Below are 15,419 nucleotides of genomic sequence, written 5' to 3' on the forward strand. Positions count from 1 at the left end.
ATTTTTTTTTTTTTTTTTTTTTTTTTAAATTCTGCTTTCTTTGTAAGTGTATAAAAGGTACCTGGGAATTCACCTATGGGCACACTACTAGGATAAGCCTTGAAAATGCAAACCTTCAATGCATTAATGCATAAAATTCCTTTTCTCCTGTGATCTGGATGGCCAATAGAATCTTTGGTTAGGTGGTAACCTCAGCAAAACTCCTTGTGAAGGACCCAGATTCTACTTTGCTGTTACCGTGTACAGCTGTCTCATGCTCTGACCTTTTCTCAACACAGTACCTGAAATTAAAGAACTTTGAGGAGGAGGTCAGAGCCCAACGAGACTTGGATGGGTTCTTGGCCAGAGCCAGCATCATCCTGGATGAAACAGCCACGTCCTTGGACGATGTTCTTCGGGAGATGCTGAAACACTTCGCGGAGGATCCTGAGAACATGGAGCCGAGCTGCAACTTTGAAAAAATCATGAACACTTTATTCACAGATTCAGGGACGCCACGGGAAGGGAACGGTAATCAGCTCTTGGTTTGCTTTGGCTGGTGGGCTGCTGTTCATTTGCCATCCCTGCCATGGTGGGGTGCTGGACACGCACTGTGTGGTCCCCAGGCTTGCACGTTGCATGTGACACCTTGGGTTGATTTTTTCCATGTCATTCAGACTGAAGGATCTCATTTCTCCACGGTTTTTGTGTTTTGGTGGAGTCTTGCCCCTGTTTCGTTAAGATCACCCATTGTGGTGCTCTCTGGGGTGAGGAGTCCACAGCACTGGGGTGTCTTGTCTGCGTGGACCCTTTTGGTTTGCTTGTCCTCCGACAACACTGTTCAGCCAAGAGACTCTTGCTGGTGTCTTGTCAGCAATGGCTCCTTTGCCTTGTGATTCTCCACCTGAATTCACACAGGCTGGGGAATTTTGCCTGCTTTGGATAAGTAATTGGGGAGGGTTGAGCCTTTGTGTCACTCCCAGCCCACTGGAGGAGATGGGAGTCACTTGATTTTCCTCCAGAAGCTCAACCAGGGCAGCCCTAGCCAAGGTTGTTGGCTCTGATGTCACCTTAAGCTATCAACAGATGTCGTAGTGTAGTCTAAAAACGCCGCCTTTTAGCCCAAGATGCAAAGAAGCTTAACTGAGCATTGTTTCTCTGTAGGCACCCCTGATGTTTCAGAGTCAACAGGAATGAATAGACAAACATGTCCATCGCACCTCAAATGTAACTGTCACAGCCTGAGTGAATTTGTTTAACAGATATGTCAAGTCCTGAGCATGTAGTAAGCATGTTCATGCTTTGGTTACTTCTTGCTACCTGTCTTAGAGCTTCGCATTTATAACCCCTTTAATTTAGGCTTTCTGCCAATAAGGAACGAAAAGTAAGTAGTGCCATAAAATAGTGTGAGAGCAGTAGCTGGGAAGAGGGGGAGAGAGGGCAGGGGATTGGGAAGGTGACACCCCTCCCAGTCCTGTCTGTGTGTGTGTGGTGGATAATGCTAATCTAATAACCCAGTAGTGCAGTAGGATGATGTTGGGAGGAGAAAGCAGCTGCCTTTCTAAGCTGTGAATAGTTTAAGGACACAAGTCAAAAGCAGCAGGACAAATGTTTCCATCTCTCCCTGTCAGCCCCCACCCCTGCATTAGTCCACTGGGCAGATAGGAATGCTTGGGATTAGTAGTCAGCTTCCATTTAGAAGGAAATGCTATTTACAGCTGCAGAATAAACGAGGACAGCCTGTGATGTTTCCCTCTCTTCTTTTCCCAGTTCACCTCTTATCAGACACAATTCAAGGGGTCACAGCCACAGTCACGGGGGTGCAGTATCAGCAGTCCTGGCTCTGTATCATGTAAGTACCTGGGCTGGATGAGCAAAATCCACTGCCTTCCAAAGCTTTTCCTGCTGCTGGGAAGAGCAGAGGTTCAGAATGTGTCCTTTTGGGTTGAGATCATGGTGCCTGTTCCATCCATCCTCAGTCTCTCTCTGGGCTTCTCCTCTTTGCAAACACATGCAGTAGGTGACCACAGTCCCTGCAGGGCATTCAGCTCTTGGATGTTATAGAAATCTGCTGTTAATGAGCTAAGAATGCTGAAAAAAATGAGCCAGAAAATGCTAATTACTGAGAAATGCTAATAAACGAACTTCTCAAAGGGACAAGCAAACTGGTTCATGGACTGCTTTGCCTGCCAAAGTCTGGGAGCCTGTACCAAAAGATTTCTTAGGTCCTTTGATGGAAACATCCAAACTTTGTAGCTGAAAATTGAAGTCAGACATTCCACACTATTTAGACACTGATTACTTGGACAGTTAATTTGGATGCTGATTAATTGTCAACACTGTTAAACATTGGAGCAGGCCCTTAAGACAGTAAGGACTCTGTCACCTGGGATTTATGAGACGTGGTGGCTTCACCCCAGCCTGCACTTGACCAGAACTGGGGTTTGAAGTTATTGTCTCCAAGTCAGGCCTGTGGGGTGAGCCAGGCTGTCCCTTCACAGGGGACAGGCCAGAGCCTGAGTTCCTGAGCCAACCAAAGCAGTGCCTTTTTGACTCTGTTGCTTTATTCCTGTGCAGTCTTGAAGTCAAGTTGTCAAGAAATATGTTAATTCCCAGAGAGATTACTGGGATATGTGGGATAGGTGCCTAAAGGCATGCACATATTTTAGCCTTCACAGCCAGTTTGCTGGGACAACTGTCACAATAGCTTTCCTTCTGCTGGCACTTCTTCTCCTGCCCTCTGCTTATGGCTGGGGAAAATGGAGAGAAATAGAGGATTTTTAAAAAAATTCAAAAAGGAGACAACACCATCAACAAACAAGGAAAAATCTCCCGCTTGTTTTTGGTCTCTTACGAAAGAGAAGGATGTGATCTCAGTGTGAAAAAGAAGCGATTGCATATCAGGGCTGTGTCCTGAGAAAGAAGTGAGCTGGATGATACTTTGTGCTTCGTGTGCTGCTTGTTTTTACACCTGGCACGTACAAAGCAGGAACACAAAGAAGAAAATGAGTTTATAAAGTAAAATGGTCTCAACCAAGAGGACTTTTGGGCAGTTTTTTTTCCACTTTGGATGCCATAGGAAGTGTAACAGCAGTAAGGATATGTAGGTCCTGCTGATGCAGAGGATGGAAGTTTCTCCTGTGGGATGAGACATCTCTGTGGAGGGGTTTTGGGGAGTGTTGCCTTAACGCCAAAGCATTTGAAAGGTTATGATACAAATGCTGTGATTACATACATGAGACTGAAAAGGGTGGGTTCAGCCTCTTAGGAAAGTGAGCCAGAGCTTTAAGTGCATCCATGTGAGTAATCCTGGCTTCTATGACAAGAGATGATTTGAAAAATAAGCTCACAGCCTGAAGGTGTCTTGTGCAAAACTTTCCTTGTTTCTTCCTTTTGTTGCTCTGAAGAAGGAGAAGAAAGTGGTGGGAAAGCAATGATGAGTTATTAACTATAATTATCTAATTATTGCACTGTATTTCTGCTGGAGTTATTGTGCAACAGATTGTGAGCCATATTTTTAGATCTTACATTTTTCTTGAAGTCAGATTGCAAAACAGCTTCCAAACCTCTGAAGTAAAAGGAATTTGTTGATGAAAAAATTTTCCATATGAGTGGGAAGAACCTTTAAGATATCTGCTATTCTTTATCCTTGTATTTGGTCTATACTCTTTGCTAAATTTTAAATTAGTGCTGCTGGGTTGGTGCATCTTAACCAACTTTTAATTCCTGGTGGATGAGATAGAATTGAGCATCATGATAAGATTATATTAATGAGGAAGAGGAGCTCAGAGATAAGGTTTTGGTGGTGTTGCTTCTGCATGGATTATGAGGAGAAATATTAACAGCTGAAGTTAGTTTGGGGTGAGAAAGGAAGGGTTTTTGTAGGATTTTCACTGAGTTGTGCAGAGCCTGGCTGCAGAAGAACATTCCTAATAGAGACAAAAATGTGTTTCCCTCTCTTTTGGGCTCTTGTTTCGTATCTGACTTATGCTCAGTGGGAAGAGCAGTGGAGAGGACCTGGGGTTGAAACAGCTCTTCTGCTTCTGTTGGATTTGGTGCTTTCCTGATGGTTTCAGGTCTAGGGAAGCTCCAGCAAAGTCAGACATTCCATATGGATCTGGGCTTCAGCCACAGGGCAGAAGAAGCCCTTGAGGAACTGAAGATCTCAAGGTCTGAATGTTCCAGTGAAGTCCAGGAAAACAACTGAATTCTGATTCACAACAGGCTTTAGGGCTGGGTTTGTCAAGAATGACCAAAACCTGATCTTGCTGAAGCCATCACAGGATACATCAGTTTATGGAAAACTTGGGATTCTTCCATTAAAATGAGAGCTGAGAGCAGCAAAACCTTGCATGCCCCAGTGACCAGCAGGATCCAGCTCTGGAAGAACGAAGATTTCTATTTGTGTACCTCGTCATTTCCTAACTAGAAGGCAAATCTTGAGAGTTTCAGATGAATTTCACCAGTCCAGACTATGATCTCATACCTTTGAAACTATGGGCACAACTCTTTTTTCCTCCTATTCCAGCATTTGCCAGAACAGGAGGACGCAAAGTGGCACAGAGATCTCTTGCTGCTTCCCTGGGAAGCTGCTGGTGGTTGTTCCCTTGGAGAACCTGGGACAAGGGATAATCCTGTCCCAGAATGGGGAGTTTTCCTCAGTTATTTAAGTGGGGAAGCTCAGCTGCTGGTGGGACCTCAGGAGGTGTTTTGGGGCTCCTCCAGCATGGAATAACTGAAGCAGGCAGAGGTGCTGCCAGGAGGGTGTTTGGAACAGCTCATGGACCACCCAGACCTGCCATGATGCCAGCACAGAGGGGTAAACTGGATGCTTTGCATGTCTGGACTGGGAAAAATGGGCAAGAAGCTCCAGTGGGAGCTGCTGGGTTTGGTGTTGCAGTTTTGTGCCTCAGCCCAAGAAACCCCTCCTAATCCAGTGAAGGACATGTGAAGAAGTGACTCTATTACAAGCCAAGTCCTATCACACCCCATTCCTTCTTTCACTGGCTGAAAAATGAAGATGAAAATACCTGATTTTTAATTTTTTCCTCTTGGAGTGAAGGATATATGATTTAAAAATAGCTTAACTGGGTGCTGGTGAATTTTTCTCTCTGCTGTCCTGCTAGGAGAAACACCAGCTGGGTGGGTTATGGAACAAATGTCCCTGAGCTGATGGAGCTCCCCAGGCATCCCAGCTTCCAGGCTGTATTCTCCTTGCCAGCAGAGAGGTGTAACTGCTGATTTCCAGAGCTGAATCCTTGGAAAAAACATGAAATCGAGCTGCTCCATAGTCTGGATGGAGCAGTTGTAGAGCCTTTTCTTCTGGCTGGATTGCTAAGGCACGTGGACTGCGCATTAAACTGATTTCCTAAAGCTGTTTTAACAGGCAGAGCAGAGGGGAAAAAAGCCTCTCTGCAAGCAAAGAGTGGTTCAGTGGTTTGTGTGCTCGGTGTTGCTATAGAATTTCTGGCTTTGATGTAGCCTGTCGTGGCAGTGACTCCTGGGGAGGAGTTTAACTCAGGACAACCCAGGTAGCCTTTCAAAAATAGGTATTGTGAGATTATGCTGGATAAGCAGCAAGGCTGCTGTTCAGATAATCAAATTTGAGGAGTAAGATCTCAAATTTAATGTGTAACTGTGTGAAGGATGTGACTGGTGTCTCTCTCAACAGAAGTGGTGCAAAGTCCATTTTGCATGTTGAAGGATTTTTCCTGACCCAGAGGTCTGTGGGTCTCCAGAAAAGTCCCATTGTCTCTGATTCAGCTGTTGAACAGACTTCAGATAGAGAAGCTTCATTGCTGTCTCTTCCTCAGATTATTCTTTTAAAGGGCAAAATGGGAAATTAAAACAGTTGGACTGCTTAAAACAAATATTTTCATTTAGAGGAATGATTACAAGATTTGGAGCCTTGTAAGCAAGAGCCTCTTCTCCAGGATTTACAACCCTCATCTCTCAAGTGTTCTTTGGCCTCAGAGAACCATATAATTTTTTTAAGGGCTTCTCCACCCTTTTTTTGGTTTTCCCAGATTATGCTGGAGACCTAAAGCTCTTGCAGGTGCTGTTTCATGAAAAGAAAATCTCAGATTCAAAGTCTGCAGTAGGAATTTGGGTTCTGAAGAAGAAAAATGGCTTGTTTTGGTACCTGAAGGGTCTGAGATGTCTCCTTACAGAATCATGGAGGCTGGAAAAGTCCAACCATTAACCCAGCACCGTGTTCACCTCTAAACCATGTCCCAAATGCCACAGCCAGCATCTGGCAAATGTTCTTTGAGTTCAGAGAACCAATAAATTTTCTTTTAAGGGCCGCTCCCCCTCGTGCTGGCCCATCCCAGGTGGTGCTGGAGAGCTCCTGTAGGTGCTGTGTGATGGAAAGGAGTTCTCAATACGCATTGACCTGGAGGAAATCCTTCCCCCTGGACAGGATGAGTCTTCCTGGAGCCCAGCAAGGTGTATTTCCCAGGCCAAAAAACACTTCCAGCCTGGAGTGAGGACGTTGTGGCTGAGCCCAGCCCGTGCCAAGCTGTGGGTGAGCTGCCTGGCCTGGCCACAGCTTCGTTGCTCACTTGCAGATCCTGGTTTCCCAAAGCTTGTGCCTGGAGCTGCTCGGCAGAGGAAGATTTATTGGCAGTGGATGAGAACAAGAAGTGTCATTGTTGTTCTGTGTGGGGACAGGAAAAGGCTGGCTGGCTGATTACCTCTGCTGGGCACTTTTTCTTACTGCAAGGGATAATTTGTTTCTGAATTAACTTCCTTTCTTGCCCTTTTAAATGAGGGTTTCTGTTTCTCTTAGGTCTCCATAGTTTGACCCTTTTTATGATTTGGTTGAGCAATGTGTTATTACTCTGATAACATCTTGGGTGTGGGGCAGACCTGGGGCACGTGGGACTCTGTGGATGTGGGATTTTGGTGGAGCACTGCCAGTTCTCACCATGCCAGTGCCACCCTCAGCACCACCAGAGGCAGAGAGGAGGACAGGGAAGCAGAATTTGTGCTATAATTTAAATGCCCTTTTTATGAGCTCAGTTATAGGGGGATCAAGATAAAACTGCTGAGAACACAACCTGGCATCTCATTAAATCATTGTCCAGCATTTCCTGGTGTGACTGATACTGGGTGAAAATAGATTTTTCAGCTTTCTGGCCAAACCAAGGGAGAATCAAATGTAGCTCAACTCAAACCGAAAAGGAACTTGGAGGCTTTGGCCAAACCAGACTTGATTTAGAGTCAGCTGAAAATGTCTTGCTAGTTCTCAGTTTTTTGGGGCTTTGGCTATTTACCCTCCAGCTTTTTTTTCTTTGTGGGAATTTATTTAAGTGCTACTTTTAAAAAAGTTGTTTCATTTTGAAAGTGACTCTTCTTGGCCTAAGCTGTGCTGACTTTTACCTGCAGTCTTGCTTGACTTGGGATTTCTCCGTGTGAACCGAGGAACTTATTTTCTGTATCCTTTACAAATATTTGCACAAATCTAGTTGGCACTGCAGTTTTGGTTTGTATTGTATTTGTATCTGGATTCTGGAATTAAAACAAAAGTGGGAGCTGTAAGTGCTACACTAGGGAATAGGATTTGAGTCAGCTAAATAATGGTTTAAATTTGAAGAAAAGCTCGAGCTGCTGAATGATGCATGAGCAGGAGTGACTTGGCCTTGCACTGGAAGTATTGAGACACCATTTTTCCCCCAAATAAATGGATATAACAGAGGGAGAGCAGACTCAGATGAGGCTACATTCTGCACTGTTCCTCCCCTCCATGCAGCCAGGCTCAGGTATATCCCACCTTCTCTGTGGCACCTGTTTAAATCTGCTTTTAATCAGCTTTGTCCTCACTAAATCAACTCCAGCCTGATTTGGAAAGGTGTCATTGATCTAAATTATTTGTACATTGACCTAAGTGTTGGAAATTTGCAGTTTTACTGTTGGGATTTAGATCCATGTGTCAGTGTCCATAGAGCTCAGAAGAGTTAGAGGAAGCTCTCAAACTCCAGCACTGTGGATAAAACTATTTCAGATAAAAATGGTTAATAATGGTGAGTTTCTTGGTATCTTGTAAATGTGCTCAGTGTGAAATCATTCAGTGCTGTGAGATCCCCTTCTTGCCCAGTCCCTCAGCTTAAGGAGACAGTGAACTCCTGACTAAGAGAAACACAAAGTTTTGGTGGCTGCCAGGAAAATGACCTTGTTTGTGGAAGAGACCCAGTAGCAAAGCTCAGGTTTTTACAGTCCAGTTTTCCCCTCCGTACCCAAAAAGCTCTTGAGCTGAAGTGGGATTGTGGCACTGTTGTCTCTGGAAAACACAGCCCTGGAGACAATTCCTGGAGCTGAAACATAACCCTGTCACTTCAGGGAGAAAGAAAACTCCAGAACATGTGGCTTGCTTAATTATTGCACTTTGTAATAGGCTCTTCCAAATCATTTTGTACTTCAGTGGTTTCTTGCTTGGTCAGGTCTTGCCTGGTGCACATGGTAGGGAAGGGGTGATGTCTGGGGAGTGCTGGTGAGCCACAGGTAGTTGATGCCTGCTTCTGGCCATGCCTGGAGTAGAAATGATGTTCAAAATGCCCAGCAAACCTTCCTTTTCAAAACAGATTAAATGATGAGCTCAGCAGCTGAGGTATGGAAATGCTGAGAACCGAGCTCAGAATTAATGCTAGTGGTGCAGTAATCATTCACTGCTGGTAACCAGGTGGGTGAAGGTGAGAGAACTGAAGGTGTTGGGCCACTTGAAGGTTCTCCAGCTGGTCCAAAGCCCAGAGTTCGTGTCCCCACTGGTTTGTTGAGCTGTAACACAAGGAGACTTGTCTGCTGTCCAGCCACAGCTGGATTGCAACCAGGGGCTTGGCTTTGGTTGTGAAAACAAGTGTAGCTTGCACTCTATTTTCAGTTACTTCAAAAGATATTTATTCCTCACCTTAGGACCTGCCTTGATCTTTCTTTCTTCCAAAGCTGATTCAAGTACAAAAAGCACAAGAGGCTGTGGTGGAGGGGAATTAGGAAATAAATTAAATAGTGTCATCTTTCTCATGCCCTGTATTGTTCTAATTAAGCTGTTTGGTTGCTCTCAAACAAGTGCCTCTGTGAGATTAATTTACAGAAGCAGGCTGCTTCCAGTCTGGGATCAGGAAGTCAGACTCAGTAAGAAAATACTTGATGGTGTGATTTTAAAATTTTTTTTAATGCAAATTGTGAGGAACTTGATAGAAAATACAACGTGCTCCTGACTAGGACACCTCCAGCCAAAGATCTTGTTAAGGAAGCAGCCTTCAGGGTGCTTGGGGATGAGAATACATCTTAAAAGGAAAGAAGCGGGCTGGGATTATGGAAGAGAAGTTGGAGAAATAAATCCTCCTGTTGGAGGACTGTGATAGGTGCTTGTTAGATGAATAAAAGGGAGCAAGCAGCTGAAATAACTTTGAACCAGGTAAAAGGAGGGGAAAAACCACTCTGAGGTAGGAAAACACTTCCACACCTCTTCCAGGTGTCTGTAAGCAAACCCTGTGTGCATTTTTCAGCAGTGATTTACAGAAGGGTTGGAAAGTGCTTGGTGGCTTTAAAGGGAACAGGAGAGCTGCATTCCAGGCTGGCATTACCCACCTGCTGCCACTGCACCAAGCCCCAGAGTTTCCCAGCAGTAAAAGGGACAGCTAACCAGGTCCCAGCTCTGTTTAAATACCCCAGGGTGGAGACAGACCTGGTCTTCCACAGCCTCTGGAGATGATCCCTTTGTTTATTTCACGCAACTTTTTTTGCTACTCTTGGATCTGGGAGTCAAACATCCATCCCATCCCCTGGATCACAGCCAAGGAGTTCCCTCCCAGCACTAATCCTGCCTCTGTGGATCTCGAGCAGGGAGATCAGCCTGGTTTCTGTAACGCTCATGAGCCAGAAAAGGGAAAACAGCAGCTGGGAGCAAATGGGGAAAGCCATTACAACAGAGAGGTCTGCCTGAGGCAGGAGTGGGGATGTACTGGCTTGGCACTTTGCCTTAATGTTTCCAGAAGCACTTTGGGAGATCAGGTGAAATGAAGTGTAATCTGCTTTCCAATAATGCAGGTGGTTTTTAATAAGAGACTTTTTTTTTTTTTTTTTTTGTGGAAGCTTCTGTAGCTCTGCAAGCACTCAGTGTGTTGGGCTCTCTATCATTTGTTTTCTTGGCTGTTCAGAAGCAGCGAAATCTTGAAAGGTATTTCCCATAAAAACTTGGGTGTCCCATTGTACAAAAGAGAGCAGATTTGGGCTAATAGTAACTAAAAGTCACTATTTAAGGCTTCAGAAGTCATAGACCAACAACATCATGTGTTTCCTAAAGCTGAAATGTGTTTTTATACCTTGTGCACCAGGGGAGATCATGCCTTGTGTTGTGGGGCCCAGCCTAACGATCCCGTTTTCCCTGACAGTTGCACTATCAAGTCCCTTCAGCGACGTCACGTTTGCATCAGCCGCCTGGAGAGGCCTCAGAACTGGGGGGAGAACTCCTGTGAGGTCAGATTTGTGATATTGGTCCTGGCTCCTCCCAAGATGGTGAGTTTTGTCTTCTTACTCCAGAACTTCGGGGGTTTCTCCTGAGTTTACTTTGCCTTGGTCTCCTCCTAAGTTTAATCAATGTTATTTTTAAAACACAAGGGGATGTGAAAAGGCCTGAGGTCTTCTCAGCAGCTGTCGAGATGATTTATCCTGTTGGTGAGGGGTGGATTAGTGGGCTCTGTCCTTGTCTCATGGCCTGATGGGGAGGAGAGCACTGTGTAGTCCCCATACACACCTGGGATGCACCTAACACTCCATGGATTCCCCTCTCCAGCTTTAGCTGCCATTTTTAGAGGTAAGAAGTGCAGTTCCTTGCTAAAGCCAAGCTTTTGAGAGGCCCTTGTGAGTCTACAGCAAAGGGGTCTGGGTTGCTTCCCAACAGACTTCCTTGATGGGGCTGACATTTACCCTGCACGTTTGGCTGCAGCAGCTGGAGGCGATGTAGCCAAGAGGAAGATGATTCTTTTTTAAGCTCTGTGGCAGTAAGGGTGAGACTTGCTGGGAGCTGCGGTGCTTTTAAGGTCAGGCTGTCCCTGAGGCCCTTTGGGATGTGTTTTCAGAGCTTTTAGCACTTGAAACAGCAAGGTTAAAGCTTGCTCAGCTTCTGGTTCTTTGGTGTGGACAAGAATGGCACAGTAGAACACATTTACTGCAATCAGAATATCCTGAGCTGGAAGGGACCCACAAGGATCATCCAAGTCCGACTCCGATATCATGGGGTGCATCAAGGTTAATTGGGGATCACCATCCTGTCTTCCTAGAAAGCACTGGCCTGACCAAGGTGGTTCTTCCAGCTGATGGCTGAATGGTTCAAAGCTCAAGACCTTTTCACACTCCAGCTGGCTGTTTACACCTTGGGGCTGCTGGGTCTGTGCTCCTGGGAGGTGCTGGAGAGGCTGAGGACCTTTTCTGGGACAGGATATGTCCTGATTCAATTTCCTGCTCTTCAATGCTATCTGTGTGACCTTGGGACCTGCTGGTCTGGCCTGTCTCCCTTCCCCCTTCCCCACCACCCTCGTTCAAATGGGAATACTGGTGTTTCCTTCTTTCCCAGAATTTCTGGCAGGTCTTTCCCAACTGATGCTTTTGGCATCGACCTTGAAGCCAACAGGCTGAAAACATATTGATGTTCCTTGTGAAAAGCAGGAGGGAGAACAGCTGGAGCTGTGTGCAGTTCCATGGATCTCTCCCTCATTGTTATCTCGGGCCAGCTACGTGCAAAGCACCCGGCAAACGGCTCCGCATCCGCTCCGATTCCGAGGGTTTGCAATTCCAATGGTCAGCATCAAATTAAGGGAAGGGAGTGGAGGCCAACAGAGCTTGCACTTGCCAATGTGCTGTTTTATTTTAAATGGGTTGGTGGAGCCAGCCCTGAGTGCGCATTTCTGGTGCAGCAGTTAAAATAATTAACCTGCTGACAGCAACACATTAAACGGGCCTGGCTGGGGAGGGGAAAAAAAGTCCACAAAACGGGCATTTGTTGTGCAGGGAATCCAGATCCTTGACCTTGCTAATATGGAGGATGGAAAAAAAACTTGAGTTTTCTTGCAAATATCTGTCTTCTCTAAATTGTTCATCTCCCTGGGAAAGGGAGAATGGGAAGAGTGTTGGGAATGTTGAAGCAATCCTTGCAGCATCCAGCCCAAGGATTGTTGCTGCTTAGAGGTGAAAGGTGAAGCCTCTCCTGTGGTGGCAAATCCAGGCTGGTTCACAAGCTCTAAAAGCAAGTCCCAGGGAAAATCCTTCACTTAAATCCAAACTTCTCCCTAGAAACTTCGACTGAATGTGCCCTAGTAAGTGTTTGAAGGGACATTCCTGGTGATGGAATCCCAGAATGGTTTGGGTTGGGAGGGACGTTTAAGACTATCTCATTCCAACTCCCTGCCATGTGCAGGGACACCTTCCACTATCCCAGGTTGCTCCAAGCCCCGTCCAACCTGACCTTGGACACTTCCAGGGATGGGGCAGCCACAGCTGCTCTGAGCAAACGAGAGAGAGGAGGGTGATGTGAGTGATGGAGGAAGCACAATGTTAGCAATGACTCTGGGACCAGCTCAGTGCCACCCACGGCTGCCCCTCTGCGTCACCCACGTTGAATTATTTGGTTGTGTTCATGGAGAAATTGTTCAGCTGTTCAGTTGTGAATCATGAGAAGCAATTGGGATCAATCACAGATGCTCACTCTTCTCTTCCTGGCAGTGTGAGGAGCTTGGAGGCTCTCCAGGGCTGGGAGGGGAGTGTTTGGGTGTCTCTGATAGTTGCTGCATGATGAGTGTGGAGTGTAGGAGAGGTGGGTGGGTTAAAACTTGGCATTAGAAGGAGCTTTTAATGAGCTGTGGTTCTGTGTAACTTGGCAGGTATTTTACCTGTCCTGGCCACAGCAGGAGCAGGTGAGCAGGTCAGGCCTGGAGAGCTTGGATTTGGTGGGTTTGTGTAGGGATGGGGAGCTCAGCCTCCTTTACTCTTCCCTTTGTATCCAATTTCCATGCTGCCAGGAGCACTAGAAAAGCAGGCTTGGATTCTGCTGGAAGCAAAGATCAGGCCTGTGTCTCACAGAAATATTAAATCCTGAAAATAAGCACTTTTTTCATGTCTGCAAGTCTCCTGTCCCTTCCAAACATTTAGTGAAGACAAACAAGAGCTGCTTGCTGTGTGCTCAGCTGTTTTTTCCCATCCTTTCCCCTCTGTGCCAGTGGTTACTTGAGCTGAGAGCTCCCAACCTCCACTTGTGCTGCCAGAATTGCCCCAGAGTGGCCAAGGGAATTGAGTTTTAATGCCCAGAAAATAGGAATCAGATGAGCACAACAATCTCAGTCTGTCAGATAAGACATCAATACCTGCAGGGACCATGACAGCAGCATCTTTCCACCCCAGGAGCAGCAATGCTGAGGTGCTGGAAGGTAGCAAAGATTTTGTTTGTCTAGTCTTGAAGGGAAACCAGGGATAAAATGCATGCTCAGCATGATTCAACTTTGGATTGACTTCTGGGAAGTTGATCAAGTAAAGATCAATCAGGGCTTCAGAACCTGTGTTGGTGCCTCCACAGGATCTGCTGTGCTTGTGTGTTCATCTGCAACAGCTTCCAGATGTGCCCTCCTCCCTCAGGTCTCTCTGGGATCCCGGGAGCCAGGCAGGTTCCTCTTCAGAGGGGTAAATTATGGGGTTTACCTTTCAGAAGTGAAGTAAAATCGGTTTAAAAGCGCTTTTTCTGTCTTTTTTTTTTTTTTTGCTAGAAAAGCACCATCTTTTCTCCCTTAAAGTTTCTGTTTCAGTCCCAATTGCCTGTCATTTATTTGCTTCCTCAAGTCTGCCACAGGCAGATATTCTTTAACACTTTAAGGTTTTCATTCTCCTTCCACTAGTTTTCTTTTCCTTTTAGTTCACATATCAGCATGTTTGACTCCTGCTCCCTGGATGTGACTTTCTATCCCACACTATAAAAATTAATATCGAATTTTTTTCAGTCTATATATTCATCTGTCTGCTGATACATTGAAACTTCCACTGTAGTACCCAAGCAAGGCTAAAGGAGAATTTTCTGAACAAAATCTATCAGTTAGACTACATCTCTAATCTGTATTTACTATGACTACTGTTTAAAACAGCCACAGAAGTAGGCAGGACCTTTGCCACGATGTTTTCAGACATAACCTTCCGGCAGAAACTCCTGGAAACCAAAACTGAGGAGGAGTTCAAGGAGGCCTTAGTGCACCAACGCCACTTGCTGACGGTGGCGAATCAGAGACCCTCAGGGAAGAGCGATGGGCACAAGTCACACGGTAACAAACCACTCAAGGTAAGGCTTGGCCAGTGCCTCTGCCTCCCTGGTGTTCAAATGCATCAATCCAAGGGGATTTGGGGTGAGGAGGTGAACACTTGAGGCCAGTGGATGCAGCAGCATTCCCAGCAAGCTCCCAGCACCGAGGTTTCCCCGAATGGCTGCTGTGTGCACATCCACCTTCCTCAGATTCTGCTGTAAATCTCCAAAAAACCACTTCAAAGAGGCAGGTGCTGAAGGGATGCAGAGCAGTTGGGGGTTGAAATGGTTACAGGACTTTGATTCCAGATGCTTAGTCGAGGGTGGGATTAATGGATCACTGCTCCTTGTCAGTCCAAGGTACTTAATCCTTACAATCAGAAGGTTCTGAAGGAAGCTGCTGCTTGTCTTTCCTGCAGCCAAAAGACTTCTTGGCCATCTCTGCACGGTAATTTCATTTAAAAGTTGCCTGTCAGTATTTGGCCTGAATTCTCTCCCTGTTTGATCTGTAGCTCTGTAAAACATTACTTGCTTTGTACTTTAAAGTTCGAGGGAAATGCTGTAACTCAGCTTTCTTTTCTGGAATTTCCTGTGTGTTGGTCATTGCTTTGTTTTTCCGTTCAGAAATCCATTCTTTAACCAGACAGCTTACCTGAAAAACAAACTGCTGTCTCCAGCATGCTGCTCCAGTCCCTGCATTACAAATAACCCCAAAGCTTTGGGTTGCCTATAGTGCAGGAGCTGCTTCACTTACCACTTTTATTTTTTTCCCCCCCTGGAATAGATTTAAGGGGTTTGATCTGCACATCTGGAAATGAGCAAAGCTCATGTTTTTCCTGCAGAATCCCCTTGCTTATAGGTAGTGCTTTGAACTTTGCTAGATCCCATACCTGCTCTTAACTTTGCAGAACAAGTCCTGAAACCCTCTTTAGACCCAGGTCATGCAAGGCAGGGATATTTGGAGTAGTAATTTAGGTAAAGTAGGTTTAACCCTTTACACCTTGCCTTTCAGAGGGGTTTTTGTTACAGCACTTGAAGTGTCTGGCTCTGTCTTTTGCTAAAAATAGCAAAAAAAAAGTCTCCAGAGGGTTTTCTGCTGTGTGGTTTGGTGAGGAGGGCTGGATGAGACACTGAGCTGTTGGCCCTGAGACTGGTGATTCCTGCT

At 45.7% G+C, this 15,419-nt stretch overlaps 1 protein-coding gene across 5 annotated transcripts in view; it reads left to right on the forward strand.

Annotated features, from left to right (window-relative positions):
* Positions 1 to 15,419, forward strand: part of SLC4A11 (solute carrier family 4 member 11) — a 90,774-nt gene that overhangs the window by 38,412 nt on the left and 36,943 nt on the right. For 4 of the 5 annotated variants that reach the window (XM_017742423.1, XM_017742427.1, XM_017742426.1 and 1 more), the window contains 6 exons: positions 279 to 510; positions 1,144 to 1,206; positions 1,750 to 1,831; positions 10,371 to 10,494; positions 13,731 to 13,739; positions 14,096 to 14,293. In XM_017742423.1, the coding sequence (XP_017597912.1) occupies positions 279 to 510; positions 1,144 to 1,206; positions 1,750 to 1,831; positions 10,371 to 10,494; positions 13,731 to 13,739; positions 14,096 to 14,293 (708 nt within the window). The remainder of the gene's footprint in view (positions 1 to 278; positions 511 to 1,143; positions 1,207 to 1,749; positions 1,832 to 10,370; positions 10,495 to 13,730; positions 13,740 to 14,095; positions 14,294 to 15,419) is intronic. The other variant, XM_017742424.1, reaches the window with a different exon arrangement.

This window comes from Corvus brachyrhynchos, unplaced genomic scaffold (genome assembly GCF_000691975.1).
Source record: "Corvus brachyrhynchos isolate BGI_N302 unplaced genomic scaffold, ASM69197v1 scaffold166, whole genome shotgun sequence".
NCBI classification, from domain to species: Eukaryota; Metazoa; Chordata; class Aves; order Passeriformes; family Corvidae; genus Corvus; species Corvus brachyrhynchos.